Source organism: Oncorhynchus tshawytscha, unplaced genomic scaffold (assembly GCF_018296145.1).
Source record: "Oncorhynchus tshawytscha isolate Ot180627B unplaced genomic scaffold, Otsh_v2.0 Un_scaffold_2528_pilon_pilon, whole genome shotgun sequence".
NCBI classification, from domain to species: domain Eukaryota; kingdom Metazoa; phylum Chordata; class Actinopteri; order Salmoniformes; family Salmonidae; genus Oncorhynchus; species Oncorhynchus tshawytscha.
This window is the reverse complement of record NW_024608988.1, coordinates 78,675-96,184: the sequence shown is the minus strand read 5'-3', so window position 1 is coordinate 96,184 and position 17,510 is coordinate 78,675. Positions and strand designations below refer to the sequence as shown.

Below are 17,510 nucleotides of genomic sequence, written 5' to 3'. Positions count from 1 at the left end.
CTGTTATATTATGACAGACCAGCTAGTTCTACTGTCTCTAGTACATTATGACAGACCAGCTAGATCTACTGTCTCTATTATATTATGACAGACCAGCTAGATCTACTGTCTCTAATATATTATGACAGACCAGCTAGATCTACTGTCTCTATTATATTATGAGAGACCAGCTAGATCTACTGTATCTATTGTATTATGACAGACAAGCTAGATCTACTGCCTCTATTATATTATAACAGACCAGCTAGATCTACTCTCTCTGTTATATTATCACAGACCAGCTAGATATACTGTCTCTATTATATTATGACAGACCAGCTAGATCTAATGTCTCTATTATATTATGACAGACCAGCTAGATCTAATGTCTCTATTATATTATGACAGACCAGCTAGATCTACTGTCTCTTATATTATAGATCTATGATTATATTATGACAAACCAGCTAGATCTAGTCTCTATGTCTCTATTATATTATGACAGACCAGCTAGATCTACTGTCTCTATTATATTATGACAGACCAGCTAGATCTACTGTCTCTATTATAATATGACAGACCAGCTAGATCTACTGTCTCTATTATATTATGACAGACCAGCTAGATCTACTGTCTCTATTATATTATGACAGACCAGCTAGATCTACTGTCTCTATTATATTATGACACCAGCTAGATCTAGTGTCTCTATTATATAATATGACAGACCAGCTAGATCTACTGTCTCTATTATATTATGACAGACCAGCTAGATCTACTGTCTCTATTATATATTATGACAGACCAGCTAGATCTACTGTCTCTATTATATTATGACAGACCAGCTAGATCTACTGTCTCTATTATATTATGACAGACCAGCTAGATATGACAGACTGATCTCTGTCTCTATTATATATTATGACAGACCAGCTAGATCTACTGTCTCTATTATATTATGACAGACCAGCTAGATCTACTGTCTCTATTATATTATGACAGACCAGCTAGATCTACTGTCTCTATATTATGACAGACCAGCTAGATCTACTGTCTCTATTATATTATGACAGACCAGCTAGATCTACTGTCTCTATTATATTATGACAGACCAGCTAGATCTACTGTCTCTATTATATTATGACAGACCAGCTAGATCTACTGTCTCTATTATATTATGACAGACCAGCTAGACTGTCTCTATTATATTATGACAGACCAGCTAGATCTACTGTCTCTATTATATATGACAGACCAGCTAGATCTACTGTCTCTTTTATATTATGACAGACCAGCTAGATCTACTGTCTCTATTATATTATGACAGACCAGCTAGATCTACTGTCTCTAGATTATATCTCTATTATATTATGACAGACCAGCTAGATCTACTGTCTCTATTATATTATGACAGACCAGCTAGATCTACTGTCTCTATTATATTATGACAGACCAGCTAGATCTACTGTCTCTATTATATTATGACAGACCAGCTAGATCTACTGTCTCTATTATATTATGACAGACCAGCTAGATCTACTGTCTCTATTATATTATGACAGACCAGCTAGATCTACTGACAGACCAGCTAGATCTCTATTATATTATGACAGACCAGCTAGATCTACTGTCTCTATATATTATGACAGACCAGCTAGATCTACTGTCTCTATTATATATATGACAGACCAGCTAGATCTACTGTCTCTATTATATTATGACAGACCAGCTAGATCTACTGTCTCTATTATATATGACAGACCAGCTAGATCTACTGACTCTATTATATTATGACAGACCAGCTAGATCTACTGTCTATGTCTACTATTATTATATATGACAGACCAGCTAGATCTACTGTCTCTATTATATATGACAGACCAGCTAGATCTACTGTCTCTATTATATTATGACAGACCAGCTAGATCTACTGTCTCTATTATATTATGACAGACCAGCTAGATCTACTGTCTCTATTATATTATGACAGACCAGCTAGATCTACTGTCTCTATTATATTATGACAGACCAGCTAGATCTACTGTCTCTATTATATTATGACAGACCAGCTAGATCTACTGTCTCTATTATATATATGACAGACCAGCTAGATCTACTGTCTCTATTATATTATGACAGACCAGCTAGATCTACTGTCTCTATTATATTATGACAGACCAGCTAGATCTACTGTCTCTATTATATTATGACAGACCAGCTAGATCTACTGTCTCTATTATATGACAGATGACAGACCAGCTCTATCTATTATATTATGACAGACCAGCTAGATCTACTGTCTCTATTATATTATGACAGACCAGCTAGATCTAATGTCTCTATTATATTTTGACAGACCAGCTAGATCTACTGTCTCTATTATATTATGACAGACCAGCTAGATCTACTGTCTCTTTTATAGTATGACAGACCAGCTAGATATACTGTCTCTATTATATTATGACAGACCAGCTAGATATACTGTCTCTATTATATCATGACAGACCAGCTAGATCTACTGTCTCTTTTATATTATGACAGACCAGCTAGATATACTGTCTCTATTATATTATGACAGACCAGCTAGATCTACTGTCTCTATTATATTATGACAGACCAGCTAGATCTACTGTCTCTATTATATTATGACAGACCAGCTAGATCTACTGTCTCTATTATATTATGACAGACCAGCTAGTCCTATTATCTACTGTCTCTATTATATCATGACAGACCAGCTAGATATAATTATATCTCTACCAGCTAGATTCTCTATTATATTATGACAGACCAGCTAGATATAATGTCTCTATTATATTATATTATGACAGACCAGCTAGATCTACTGTCTCTATTATGATATGACAGACCAGCTAGATCTACTGTCTCTTTTATAGTATGACAGATCAGCTAGATATACTGTCTCTATTATATTATAACAGACCAGCTAGATCTACTGTCTCTGTTATATTATGACAGACCAGCTAGTTCTACTGTCTCTATTATATTATGACAGACCAGCTAGATCTACTGTCTCTATTATATCATGACAGACCAGCTAGATCTACTGTCTCTATTATATTATGACAGACCAGCTAGATCTACTGTCTCTATTATATTATGACAGACCAGCTAGATCTACTGTCTCTATTATATTATGACAGACCAGCTAGATCTACTGTCTCTATTATATTATGACAGACCAGCTAGATCTACTGTCTCTATTATATCATGACAGACCAGCTAGATCTACTGTCTCTATTATAATATGAGAAACCAGCTAGTCCTATTGTCTCTGTCTCTATTATGTCATGACAGACCAGCTAGATATAATGTCTCTATTATATTATGACAGACCAGCTAGATCTAATGTCTCTATTATATTATGACAGACCAGCTAGATCTACTGTCTCTATTATGATATGACAAACCAGCTAGATCTACTGTCTCTATGTCTCTATTATATTATGACAGACCAGCTAGATCTACTGTCTCTATTATATTATGACAGACCAGCTAGATCTAATGTCTCTATTATATTATGACAGACCAGCTAGATCTAATGTCTCTATTATATTATGACAGACCAGCTAGATCTACTGTCTCTATTATAACATGACAGACCAGCTAGATCTACTGTCTCTATGTCTCTATTATATTATGACAGACCAGCTAGATCTACTGTCTCTATTATATTATGACAGACCAGCTAGATCTACTGTCTCTATTATATTATGACAGACCAGCTAGATCTACTGTCTCTATTATATTATAACAGACCAGCTAGTTCTACTGTCTCTAGTATATTATGACAGACCAGCTAGATCTACTGTCTCTATTATATTATGACAGACCAGCTAGATCTAGTCTCTAGTACATTATCTAGATCTACTGTCTCTATTATATCATGACAGACCAGCTAGATCTACTGTCTCTTTTATAGTATGACAGACCAGCTAGATATACTGTCTCTATTCAATTATGAGAGACCAGCTAGATCTACTGTCTCAATTGTATTATGACAGACAAGCTAGATCTACTGCCTCTATTATATTATAACAGACCAGCTAGACGCTCCCGTACCGCTTGCTGTGCGGTAGCAGAGAGAACAGTCTATGACTAGGGTGGCTGGAGTCTTTGACAATTTTTAGGGCTGAAATGCTGGACTGCTCTGGAGTGGCCAGAGACGAGTCCAGATCTGAATCACATCCAAAACGTATGGTGAGATCTGACAACAGCAGTTGGTGGAGGGCTTGAAACATTGGAGGGCACCACCTGAAACATTGAGAATTAGAGCAGTTGGTAGGGGGCACCACCTGAAACATTGAGAATTAGAGCAGTTGGTGGAGGGCACCACCTGAAACATTGAGAATTAGAGCAGTTGGTGGAGGGCACCACCTGAAACATTGAGAATTAGAGCAGTTGGTGGAGGGCACCACCTGAAACATTGAGAATTAGAGCAGTTGGTGGAGGGCACCACCTGAAACATTGAGAATTAGAGCAGTTTGTTGCTGAGCGACAAATGGTCGGTAGAAAGGTGCAGCTCATTGATGGCTGAAGGAAGCTTGTTGTCAGTTATCTTGGCCTAAGGCCACCAAGTACTAGCTCAGGGGTGATAATAATTGTAAACCTGAGTTTACTAAAAAAAATACAAAAAACTGGTTCTGCAAGGTGTGGTGAACAAAATATTTTGTTTTCTATTTTATCTTATTTGAAAAGGAATAATTTAAGAAAAGTGTAAGGTTGTTGATATATTTTCCAGTTGACCCACTTGGTCCCATTTACATCTCTCTTTGTGTTACAGTTGGTACAGATCATCATTAACACAACCCACCTGGAGCAGGCCTGTAAATACCTGGAGGACTTCATCACCAACATCACCAACGTCTCACCTGAGACCGTGCACACCACGCGGCTCTACGGACTTTCCACCTTTAAGGTACTGTAGGAAATCCTTTGGGTTTTTTCTGTCTGAATTCTCCACCAGTGTTTCTACTTCACTAACTTGATATAACTATTAAACCAACCAAAACGTTTAAGGTATATTCATTAGTCATAGTCTCTTCTCTTGTGTTGCCGCTGGAATAAGGGAATTGTCATAAACTTTACAGAGCTTCCAGTACTTCAGCGTAGTTCATCAACGTGTACTGACGTAGTCTTACCTGGCGTTCAGCTCATTCTGTCAGTAGTAACCTCCGTAGTCTTACCTGGCGTTCTGCTCATTCTGTCAGTAGTAACCTCTGTAGTACTGACGTAGTCTTACCTGGTGTTCAGCTCATACTGTCTGTAGTAACCTCCGTAGTACTGGCGTTCAGCTCATTCTGTCAGTAGTAACCTCCGTAGTCTTACCTGGTGTTCAGCTCATACTGTCTGTAGTAACCTCCGTAGTACTTGGCGTTCAGCTCATTCTGTCAGTAGTAACCTCCTAGTCTTACCTGGTGTTCAGCTCATTCTGTCAGTAGTAAACTCTGTAGTCTTACCTGGTGTTCAGCTCATTCTGTCAGTAGTAACCTCCGTAGTCTTACCTGGTTTTCAGCTCATTCTGTCAGTAGTAACCTCCGTAGTCTTACCTGACGTTCAGCTCATTCTGTCAGTAGTAACCTCCGTAGTCTTACCTGGTGTTCAGCTCATTCTGTCAGTAGTAACCTCCGTAGTACTGACGTTCAGCTCATTCTGTCAGTAGTAACCTCCGTAGTCTTACCTGGTGTTCAGCTCATTCTGTCAGTAGTAACCAGTCTTACCTGGTATTCTGTCAGTAAAGTCTTACCTGGTGCTCAGCTCATTCTGTCAGTAGTAACACAAACCCCGTAGTCTTACCTGGTGTTCAGCTCATTCTGTCAGTAGTAACCTCCGTAGTCTTACCTGGTGTTCAGCTCATTCTGTCAGTAGTAACCTCCGTAGACGTTCAGCTCATTCTGTCAGTAGTAACCTCCGTAGTCTTACCTGGTGTTCAGCTCATTCTGTCAGTAGTAACCTCCGTAGTCTTACCTGGTGTTCAGCTCATTCTGTCAGTAGTAACCTCCGTAGTCTTACCTGGCGTTCAGCTCATTCTGTCTGTAGTAACCTCCGTAGTCTTACCTGGTGTTCAGCTCATTCTGTCAGTAGTAACCTCCGTAGTCTTACATGGTGTTCAGCTCATTCTGTCAGTAGTAACCTCCGTAGTCTTACCTGGCGTTCAGCTCATTCTGTCAGTAGTAACCTCCGTAGTACTGACGTGTTGGTGTTCAGCTCATTCTGTCAGTAGTAACCTCCGTAGTCTTACCTGGCGTTCAGCTCATTCTGTCAGTAGTAACCTCCGTAGTCTTACCTGGCGTTCAGCTCATTCTGTCAGTAGTAACCTCCGTAGTCTTACCTGGCGTTCAGCTCATTCTGTCAGTAGTAACCTCCGTAGTCTTACCTGGCGTTCAGCTCATTCTGTCAGTAGTAACCTCCGTAGTCTTACCTGGTGTTCAGCTCATTCTGTCAGTAGTAACCTCCGTAGTCTTACCTGGCGTTCAGCTCATTCTGTCAGTAGTAACCTCCGTAGTCTTACCTGGCGTTCAGCTCATTCTGTCAGTAGTAACCTCCGTAGTCTTACCTGGCGTTCAGCTCATTCTGTCAGTAGTAACCTCCGTAGTCTTACCTGGTGTTCAGCTCATTCTGTCAGTAGTAACCTCCGTAGTCTTACGTGTTGGTGTTCAGCTCATTCTGTCAGTAGTAACCTCCGTAGTCTTACCTGGTGTTCAGCTCATTCTGTCAGTAGTAACCTCCGTAGTCTTACCTGGTGTTCAGCTCATTCTGTCAGTAGTAACCTCCGTAGTCTTACCTGGTGTTCAGCTCATTCTGTCAGTAGTAACCTCCGTAGTCTTACCTGGTGTTCAGCTCATTCTGTCAGTAGTAACCTCCGTAGTCTTACCTGGTGTTCAGCTCATTCTGTCAGTAGTAACCTCCGTAGTCTTACCTGGTGTTCAGCTCATTCTGTCAGTAGTAACCTCCGTAGTCTTACCTGGTGTTCAGCTCATTCTGTCAGTAGTAACCTCCGTAGTACTTACCTGTTGGCGTTCAGCTCATTCTGTCAGTAGTAACCTCTGTAGTCTTACATGGCGTTCAGCTCATTCTGTCAGTAGTAACCTCCGTAGTCTTACCTGGTGTTCAGCTCATTCTGTCAGTAGAAACCTCCGTAGTCTTACCTGGTGTTCAGCTCATTCTGTCTGTAGTAACCTCCGTAGTCTTACCTGACGTTCAGCTCATTCTGTCAGTAGAAACCTCCGTAGTCTTACATGGCGTTCAGCTCATTCTGTCAGTAGTAACCTCTGTAGTCTTACCTGGCGTTCAGCTCATTCTGTCAGTAGTAACCTCCGTAGTCTTACCTGGTGTTCAGCTCATTCTGTCAGTAGTAACCTCCGTAGTCTTACCTGGTGTTCAGCTCATTCTGTCAGTAGTAACCTCCGTAGTCTTACCTGGTGTTCAGCTCATTCTGTCAGTAGTAACCTCCGTAGTCTTACCTGGTGTTCAGCTCATTCTGTCAGTAGTAACCTCCGTAGTCTTACATGGCGTTCAGCTCATTCTGTCAGTAGTAACCTCTGTAGTCTTACCTGGTGTTCAGCTCATTCTGTCAGTAGAAACCTCCGTAGTCTTACCTGGTGTTCAGCTCATTCTGTCTGTAGTAACCTCCGTAGTCTTACCTGACGTTCAGCTCATTCTGTCAGTAGAAACCTCCGTAGTCTTACATGGCGTTCAGCTCATTCTGTCAGTAGTAACCTCTGTAGTCTTACCTGGCGTTCAGCTCATTCTGTCAGTAGTAACCTCCGTAGTCTTACCTGGCGTTCAGCTCATTCTGTCTGTAGTAACCTCCGTAGTCTTACCTGGCGTTCTGCTCATTCTGTCAGTAGTAACCTCCGTAGTCTTACCTGGTGTTCAGCTCATTCTGTCAGTAGTAACCTCCGTAGTCTTACCTGGTGTTCAGCTCATTCTGTCAGTAGTAACCTCCGTAGTCTTACCTGGTGTTCAGCTCATTCTGTCAGTAGTAACCTCCGTAGTCTTACTTATTCTGTCAGTAGTAACCTCCGTAGTCTGGGTGTTCAGCTCATTCTGTCAGTAGTAACCTCCGTAGTCTTACCTGGCGTTCAGCTCATTCTGTCAGTAGTAACCTCTGTAGTCTTACATGGCGTTCAGCTCATTCTGTCAGTAGTAACCTCTGTAGTCTTACCTGGTGTTCAGCTCATTCTGTCAGTAGTAACCTCCGTAGTCTTACCTGGTGTTCAGCTCATTCTGTCAGTAGTAACCTCCGTAGTCTTACCTGGCGTTCAGCTCATTCTGTCAGTAGTAACCTCCGTAGTCTTACCTGGCGTTCAGCTCATTCTGTCTGTAGTAACCTCCGTAGTCTTACCTGGTGTTCAGCTCATTCTGTCAGTAGTAACCTCCGTAGTACTGGCGTTCAGCTCATTCTGTCAGTAGTAACCTCCGTAGTACTGGCGTGTTGGTGTTCAGCTCATTCTGTCAGTAGTAACCTCCGTAGTACTGACGTGTTGGTGTTCAGCTCATTCTGTCAGTAGTAACCTCCGTAGTACTGACGTGTTGGTGTTCAGCTCATTCTGTCAGTAGTAACCTCCGTAGTCTTACAGTTCAGCTCATTCTGTCAGTAGTAACCTCCGTAGTACTGACGTGTTGGTGTTCAGCTCATTCTGTCAGTAGTAACCTCCGTAGTACTGTTGGTGTTCAGCTCATTCTGTCAGTAGTAACCTCCGTAGCTCAGCTTTCTGTCAGTAGTAACCTCCGTAGTACTGACGTGTTGGTGTTCAGCTCATTCTGTCAGTAGTAACCTCCGTAGTACTGACGTGTTGGTGTTCAGCTCATTCTGTCAGTAGTAACCTCCGTAGTACTGACGTGTTGGTGTTCAGCTCATTCTGTCAGTAGTAACCTCCGTAGTACTGACGTGTTCAGCTCATTCTGTCAGTAGTAACCTCCGTAGTCTTACCTGGGTGTTCAGCTCATTCTGTCAGTAGTAACCTCCGTAGTACTGACGTGTTGGTGTTCAGCTCATTCTGTCAGTAGTAACCTCCGTAGTCTTACCTGGCGTTCAGCTCATTCTGTCAGTAGTAACCTCCGTAGTACTGACGTGTTGGTGTTCAGCTCATTCTGTCAGTAGTAACCTCCGTAGTACTGACGTGTTGGCGTTCAGCTCATTCTGTCAGTAGTAACCTCCGTAGTACTGACGTTCAGCTCATTCTGTCAGTAGTAACCTCCGTAGTACTGACGTGTTGGTGTTCAGCTCATTCTGTCAGTAGTAACCTCCGTAGTACTGACGTGTTGGTGTTCAGCTCATTCTGTCAGTAGTAACCTCCGTAGTACTGACGTGTTGGTGTTCAGCTCATTCTGTCAGTAGTAACCTCCGTAGTACTGACTCATTCTGTCAGTAGTAACCTGGTGTTCAGCTCATTCTGTCAGTAGTAACCTCCGTAGTACTGACGTGTTGGTGTTCAGCTCATTCTGTCAGTAGTAACCTCCGTAGTACTGACGTGTTGGTGTTCAGCTCATTCTGTCAGTAGTAACCTCCGTAGTACTGACGTGTTGGTGTTCAGCTCATTCTGTCAGTAGTAACCTCCGTAGTACTGACGTGTTGGTGTTCAGCTCATTCTGTCAGTAGTAACCTCCGTAGTACTGACGTGTTGGTGTTCAGCTCATTCTGTCAGTAGTAACCTCCGTAGTACTGACGTGTTGGTGTTCAGCTCATTCTGTCAGTAGTAACCTCCGTAGTACTGACGTGTTGGTGTTCAGCTCATTCTGTCAGTAGTAACCTCCGTAGTACTGACGTGTTGGTGTTCAGCTCATTCTGTCAGTAGTAACCTCCGTAGTACTGACGTGTTGGTGTTCAGCTCATTCTGTCAGTAGTAACCTCCGTAGTACTGACGTGTTGGTGTTCAGCTCATTCTGTCAGTAGTAACCTCCGTTACTGCGTGTTGGTGTTCAGCTCATTCTGTCAGTAGTAACCTCCGTAGTACTGACGTGTTGGTGTTCAGCTCATTCTGTCAGTAGTAACCTCCGTAGTACTGACGTGTTGGTGTTCAGCTCATTCTGTCAGTAGTAACCTCCGTAGTACTGACGTGTTGGTGTTCAGCTCATTCTGTCAGTAGTAACCTCCGTAGTACTGACGTGTTGGTGTTCAGCTCATTCTGTCAGTAGTAACCTCCGTAGTACTGACGTGTTGGTGTTCAGCTCATTCTGTCAGTAGTAACCTCCGTAGTACTGACGTGTTGGTGTTCAGCTCATTCTGTCAGTAGTAACCTCCGTAGTACTGACGTGTTGGTGTTCTCATTCTGTCAGTAGTAACCTCCGTAGTACTGACGTGTTGGTGTTCAGCTCATTCTGTCAGTAGTAACCTCCGTAGTACTGACGTGTTGGTGTTCAGCTCTGTCATTCTGTCAGTGTAACCTCCGTAGTACTGTTGGTGTTCATCATTCTGTCAGTAGTAACCTCCGTAGTACTGACGTGTTGGTGTTCAGCTCATTCTGTCAGTAGTAACCTCCGTAGTACTGACGTGTTGGTGTTCAGCTCATTCTGTCAGTAGTAACCTCCGTAGTACTGACGTGTTGGTGTTCAGCTCATTCTGTCAGTAGTAACCTCCGTAGTACTGAGTGTTGGTGTTCAGCTCATTCTGTCAGTAGTAACCTCCGTAGTACTGACGTGTTAGCGTGTTCAGCTCATTCTGTCAGTAGTAACCTCCGTAGTACTGACGTGTTGGTGTTCAGCTCATTCTGTCAGTAGTAACCTCCGTAGTACTGACGTGTTGGTGTTCAGCTCATTCTGTCAGTAGTAACCTCCGTAGTACTGACGTGTTGGTGTTCAGCTCATTCTGTCAGTAGTAACCTCCGTAGTACTGACGTGTTGGTGTTCAGCTCATTCTGTCAGTAGTAACCTCCGTAGTACTGACGTGTTGGTGTTCAGCTCATTCTGTCAGTAGTAACCTCCGTAGTACTGACGTGTTGGTGTTCAGCTCATTCTGTCAGTAGTAACCTCCGTAGTACTGACGTGTTGGTGTTCAGCTCATTCTGTCAGTAGTAACCTCCGTAGTACTGACGTGTTGGTGTTCAGCTCATTCTGTCAGTAGTAACCTCCGTAGTACTGACGTGTTGGTGTTCAGCTCATTCTGTCAGTAGTAACCTCCGTAGTACTGACGTGTTGGTGTTCAGCTCATTCTGTCAGTAGTAACCTCCGTAGTACTGACGTGTTGGTGTTCAGCTCATTCTGTCAGTAGTAACCTCCGTAGTACTGACGTGTTGGTGTTCAGCTCATTCTGTCAGTAGTAACCTCCGTAGTACTGACGTGTTGGTGTTCAGCTCATTCTGTCAGTAGTAACCTCCGTAGTACTGACGTGTTGGTGTTCAGCTCATTCTGTCAGTAGTAACCTCCGTAGTACTGACGTGTTGGTGTTCAGCTCATTCTGTCAGTAGTAACCTCCGTAGTACTGACGTGTTGGTGTTCAGCTCATTCTGTCAGTAGTAACCTCCGTAGTACTGACGTGTTGGTGTTCAGCTCATTCTGTCAGTAGTAACCTCCGTAGTACTGACGTGTTGGTGTTCAGCTCATTCTGTCAGTAGTAACCTCCGTAGTAGCTGTCAGTAGTAACCTCCGTGTGACGTGGTGTTCAGCTCATTCTGTCAGTAGTAACCTCCGTAGTACTGACGTGTTGGTGTTCAGCTCATTCTGTCAGTAGTAACCTCCGTAGTACTGACGTGTGGTGTTCAGCTCATTCTGTCAGTAGTAACCTCCGTAGTACTGACGTGTTGGTGTTCAGCTCATTCTGTCAGTAGTAACCTCCGTAGTACTGACGCGTTGGTGTTCAGCTCATTCTGTCAGTAGTAACCTCCGTAGTACTGACGTGTTGGTGTTCAGCTCATTCTGTCAGTAGTAACCTCCGTAGTACTGACGTGTTGGTGTTCAGCTCATTCTGTCAGTAGTAACCTCCGTAGTACTGACGTGTTGGTGTTCAGCTCATTCTGTCAGTAGTAACCTCCGTAGTACTGGCGTTTGTACTGTCAGTAGTAACGTGTCTGGTGTTCAGCTCATTCTGTCAGTAGTAACCTCCGTAGTACTACTGAGCTCATTCTGTCAGTAGTAACCTCCGTGTTCAGCTTCAGCTCATTCTGTCAGTAGTAACCTCCGTAGTACTGACGTGTTGGTGTTCAGCTCATTCTGTCAGTAGTAACCTCCGTAGTACTGACGTGTTGGTGTTCAGCTCATTCTGTCAGTAGTAGTAATTCTGTCAGTAGTAACCTCCGTAGTACTGACGTGTTGGTGTTCAGCTCATTCTGTCAGTAGTAACCTCCGTAGTACTGACGTGTTGGTGTTCAGCTCATTCTGTCAGTAGTAACCTCCGTAGTACTGACGTGTTGGTGTTCAGCTCATTCTGTCAGTAGTAACCTCCGTAGTACTGACGTGTTGGTGTTCAGCTCATTCTGTCAGTAGTAACCTCCGTAGTACTGACGTGTTGGTGTTCAGCTCATTCTGTCAGTAGTAACCTCCGTAGTACTGACGTGTTGGTGTTCAGCTCATTCTGTCAGTAGTAACCTCCGTAGTACTGACGTGTTGGTGTTCAGCTCATTCTGTCAGTAGTAACCTCCGTAGTACTGACGTGTTGGTGTTCAGCTCATTCTGTCAGTAGTAACCTCCGTAGTACTGACGTGTTGGTGTTCAGCTCATTCTGTCAGTAGTAACCTCCGTAGTACTGACGTGTTGGTGTTCAGCTCATTCTGTCAGTAGTAACCTCTGACGTGTTGGTGTTCAGCTCATTCTGTCAGTAGTAACCTCCGTAGTACTGACGTGTTGGTGTTCAGCTCATTCTGTCAGTAGTAACCTCCGTAGTACTGACGTGTTGGTGTTCAGCTCATTCTGTCAGTAGTAACCTCCGTAGTACTGACGTGTTGGTGTTCAGCTCATTCTGTCAGTAGTAACCTCCGTAGTACTGACGTGTTGGTGTTCAGCTCATTCTGTCAGTAGTAACCTCCGTAGTACTGACGTGTTGGTGTTCAGCTCATTCTGTCAGTAGTAACCTCCGTAGTACTGACGTGTTGGTGTTCAGCTCATTCTGTCAGTAGTAACCTCCGTAGTACTGACGTGTTGGTGTTCAGCTCATTCTGTCAGTAGTAACCTCCGTAGTACTGACGTGTTGGTGTTCAGCTCATTCTGTCAGTAGTAACCTCCGTAGTACTGACGTGTTGGTGTTCAGCTCATTCTGTCAGTAGTAACCTCCGTAGTACTGAGCTCATTCTGTCAGTTCCGGTACTGTTCAGCTCATTCTGTCAGTAGTAACCTCCGTAGTACTGACGTGTTGGTGTTCAGCTCATTCTGTCAGTAGTAACCTCCGTAGTACTGACGTGTTGGTGTTCAGCTCATTCTGTCAGTAGTAACCTCCGTAGTACTGACGTGTTGGTGTTCAGCTCATTCTGTCAGTAGTAACCTCCGTAGTACTGACGTGTTGGTGTTCAGCTCATTCTGTCAGTAGTAACCTCCGTAGTACTGACGTGTTGGTGTTCAGCTCATTCTGTCAGTAGTAACCTCCGTAGTACTGACGTGTTGGTGTTCAGCTCATTCTGTCAGTAGTAACCTCCGTAGTACTGACGTGTTGGTGTTCAGCTCATTCTGTCAGTAGTAACCTCCGTAGTACTGACGTGTTGGTGTTCAGCTCATTCTGTCAGTAGTAACCTCCGTAGTACTGACGTGTTGGTGTTCAGCTCATTCTGTCAGTAGTAACCTCCAGCTCATTCTGTCAGTAGTAACCTCCGACTGACGTGTTGGTGTTCAGCTCATTCTGTCAGTAGTAACCTCCGTAGTACTGACGTGTTGGTGTTCAGCTCATTCTGTCAGTAGTAACCTCCGTAGTACTGACGTGTTGGTGTTCAGCTCATTCTGTCAGTAGTAACCTCCGTAGTACTGACGTGTTGGTGTTCAGCTCATTCTGTCAGTAGTAACCTCCGTAGTACTGACGTGTTGGTGTTCAGCTCATTCTGTCAGTAGTAACCTCCGTAGTACTGACGTGTTGGTGTTCAGCTCATTCTGTCAGTAGTAACCTCCGTAGTACTGACGTGTTGGTGTTCAGCTCATTCTGTCAGTAGTAACCTCCGTAGTACTGACGTGTTGGTGTTCAGCTCATTCTGTCAGTAGTAACCTCCGTAGTACTGACGTGTTGGTGTTCAGCTCATTCTGTCAGTAGTAACCTCCGTAGTACTGACGTGTTGGTGTTCAGCTCATTCTGTCAGTAGTAACCTCCGTAGTACTGACGTGTTGGTGTTCAGCTCATTCTGTCAGTAGTAACCTCCGTAGTACTGACGTGTTGGTGTTCAGCTCATTCTGTCAAGTAGTAACCTCCGTAGTACTGACGTGTTGGTGTTCAGCTCATTCTGTCAGTAGTAACCTCCGTAGTACTGACGTGTTGGTGTTCAGCTCATTCTGTCAGTAGTAACCTCCGTAGTACTGACGTGTTGGTGTTCAGCTCATTCTGTCAGTAGTAACCTCCGTAGTAGTACTGGTGTTCAGCTCATTCTGGTAGTAACCTCCGTAGTACTGACGTGTTGGTGTTCAGCTCATTCTGTCAGTAGTAACCTCCGTAGTACTGACGTGTTGGTGTTCAGCTCATTCTGTCAGTAGTAACCTCCGTAGTACTGACGTGTTGGTGTTCAGCTCATTCTGTCAGTAGTAACCTCCGTAGTACTGACGTGTTGGTGTTCAGCTCATTCTGTCAGTAGTAACCTCCGTAGTACTGACGTGTTGGTGTTCAGCTCATTCTGTCAGTAGTAACCTCCGTAGTCCTGACGTGTTGGTGTTCAGCTCATTCTGTCAGTAGTAACCTCCGTAGTACTGACGTGTTGGTGTTCAGCTCATTCTGTCAGTAGTAACCTCCGTAGTACTGACGTGTTGGTGTTCAGCTCATTCTGTCAGTAGTAACCTCCGTAGTACTGACGTGTTGGTGTTCAGCTCATTCTGTCAGTAGTAACCTCCGTAGTACTGACGTGTTGGCGTTCCCTGTCTGGTGTATCCAGGATGCGCGCCATGCAGCGGAGGGAGAGATCTACACCAAACTGAACCAGAAGATAGATGAGTTCATCCAGCTGGCAGACTATGATTGGGGCATGCCGGAGTCGGACGGCCAGGCCAGTGGATACCTCATGGACCTCATCAACTTCCTCCGCAGCACCTTCCAGGTCTTCACACACCTGCCGGTGAGTTAGCCACTCCCCCCCCGCAGGCAGGGGAACTCTGGGAGATGGAGTTTTGTTGTGAGTTATTGTGGTATGTTTGTTGAAGTGTTGTTCTTGTATCAGTGTTACGTCACGGTGGTGACTTGTATCTACTGTGCTTCTCATTGGGTTGAGTGACGCTGTTGATGATACCCACTGTGGCATGGCTGCAGTCCTGTACTGCAGTAATGTGTCTATGTGTTGGAGTTATGTACTGCAGTAATGTGTCTGTGTTGGAGTTATGTACTGCAGTACTGTGTCTATGTGTTGGAGTTATGTACTGCAGTAATGTGTCTATGTGTTGGAGTTGTGTACTGCAGTAATGTGTATTCAGTGTTGGAGTTGTGTACTGCAGTAATGTGTATTCAGTGTTGGAGTTGTGTACTGCAGTAATGTGTCTGTGTTGGAGTTATGTACTGCAGTAATGTGTCTATGTGTTGGAGTTATGTACTGCAGTACTGTGTCTATGTGTTGGAGTTATGTACTGCAGTAATGTGTATTCAGTGTTGGAGTTGTGTACTGCAGTAATGTGTATTCAGTGTTGGAGTTGTGTACTGCAGTAATGTGTATTCAGTGTTGGAGTTGTGTACTGCAGTAATGTGTATTCAGTGTTGGAGTTGTGTACTGCAGTAATGTGTCTATGTGTTGGAGTTATGTACTGCAGTAATGTGTCTGTGTTGGAGTTATGTACTGCAGTAATGTGTATATACTGTTGGAGCTATGAACTGCAGTAATGTGTCTATGTGTTGGAGTTATGTACTGCAGTACTGTGTATTCAGTGTTGGAGTTATGTACTGCAGTAATGTGTCTATGTGTTGGAGTTGTGTACTGTGTATTCAGTGTTATGTACTGTGTATTCAGTGTTGGAGTGGTGTACTGCAGTACTGTGTATTCAGTGTTGGAGTTGTGTACTGCAGTAATGTGTCTATGTGTTGGAGTTGTGTACTGTGTATTCAGTGTTATGTACTGTGTATTCAGTGTTGGAGTTGTGTACTGCAGTAATGTGTATTCAGTGTTGGAGTTGTGTACTGCAGTAATGTGTATTCAGTGTTGGAGTTGTGTACTGCAGTAATGTGTATTCAGTGTTGGAGTTGTGTACTGCAGTAATGTGTATTCAGTGTTGGAGTTGTGTACTGCAGTAATGTGTATTCAGTGTTGGAGTTGTGTACTGCAGTACTGTGTATTCAGTGTTGGAGTTGTGTACTGCAGTAATGTGTATTCAGTGTTGGAGTTGTGTACTGCAGTACTGTGTATTCAGTGTTGGAGTTGTGTACTGCAGTACTGTGTATTCAGTGTTGGAGTTGTGTACTGCAGTACTGTGTATTCAGTGTTGGAGTTGTGTAATGTGTATTCAGTGTTGGAGTTGTGTTCCACTGAAAAGTACAAGTCATTCAGTGTTTTGTATACTGCAGTACTGTGTATTCAGACTGTTGAGTGACTGGGGAGTACTGTGTATTCAGTGTTGGAGTTGTGTACTGCAGTACTGTGTATTCAGTGTTGGAGTGGTGTACTGCTTATCTTCGGTGCCATTTTCATTCTTTTAGTTCCACAGAAAAGCTCAAGGGAACAAGATCATTCTAGGTTTTGATAATGACTTGGCATAATATTAGACTGAAGAGTGACTGGGGAGGATATGAATCGTTAGAGCAAAACAACATAACAAAATGAGATTGTAATTTCTGGGGGAGAACAACTGCAATGAAACAGACCAAAGAGCCAATCCCAGTTGGTCGGGAGGTAGCTAGAGACAGAGGACATACGCTGTGCTCTTGTTGCTGGTGAAACCCCAGACCTGTTGCTGGTGAAACCCCAAACCAGACCTGTTGCTGGTGGAACCCCAGACCAGACCTGTTGCTGGTGGAACCCCAGACCAGACCTGTTGCTGGTGGAACCCCAGACCAGACCTGTTGCTGGTGGAACCCCAGACCAGACCTGTTGCTGGTGAAACCCCAGACCAGACCTGTTGCTGGTGGAACCCCAGACCAGACCTGTTGCTGGTGGAACCCCAGACCAGACCTGTTGCTGGTGGAACCCCAGACCAGACCTGTTGCTGGTGGAACCCCAGACCAGACCTGTTGCTGGTGGAACCCCAGACCAGACCTGTTGCTGGTTGCTTTGTACACCAGCTTCCTTATCTTGTATAAAATCATTTCCAGCTTTTTATTCCCGTTCTGTTTTTAAGATGTTTTTCTTAAGGAATGTCTCCTCTGTCTCCCACAGTGATGTAAATCTATAATGTATTTCTCTATTGATTTGACTTCCTCTGCCAAGCATGCTGGGTCTGTCTCTGGTTTTTCTTTTCCTGTCCATTTATTGTTG

The 17,510-nt window shown here is 43.6% G+C and overlaps 1 protein-coding gene across 1 annotated transcript in view; it reads left to right on the top strand.

Annotated features, from left to right (window-relative positions):
- Positions 1-4,783: 4,783 nt before the first annotated feature.
- The window catches only part of LOC121844089 (exocyst complex component 6-like), a gene marked incomplete at its 5' end in the record, with an annotated part of 59,615 nt that continues 46,888 nt past the window's right edge, over positions 4,784-17,510 (top strand). The window contains 2 exon segments of the mRNA XM_042313970.1: positions 4,784-4,918; positions 14,994-15,173. Coding sequence (XP_042169904.1) covers positions 4,784-4,918; positions 14,994-15,173 — 315 coding nt within the window.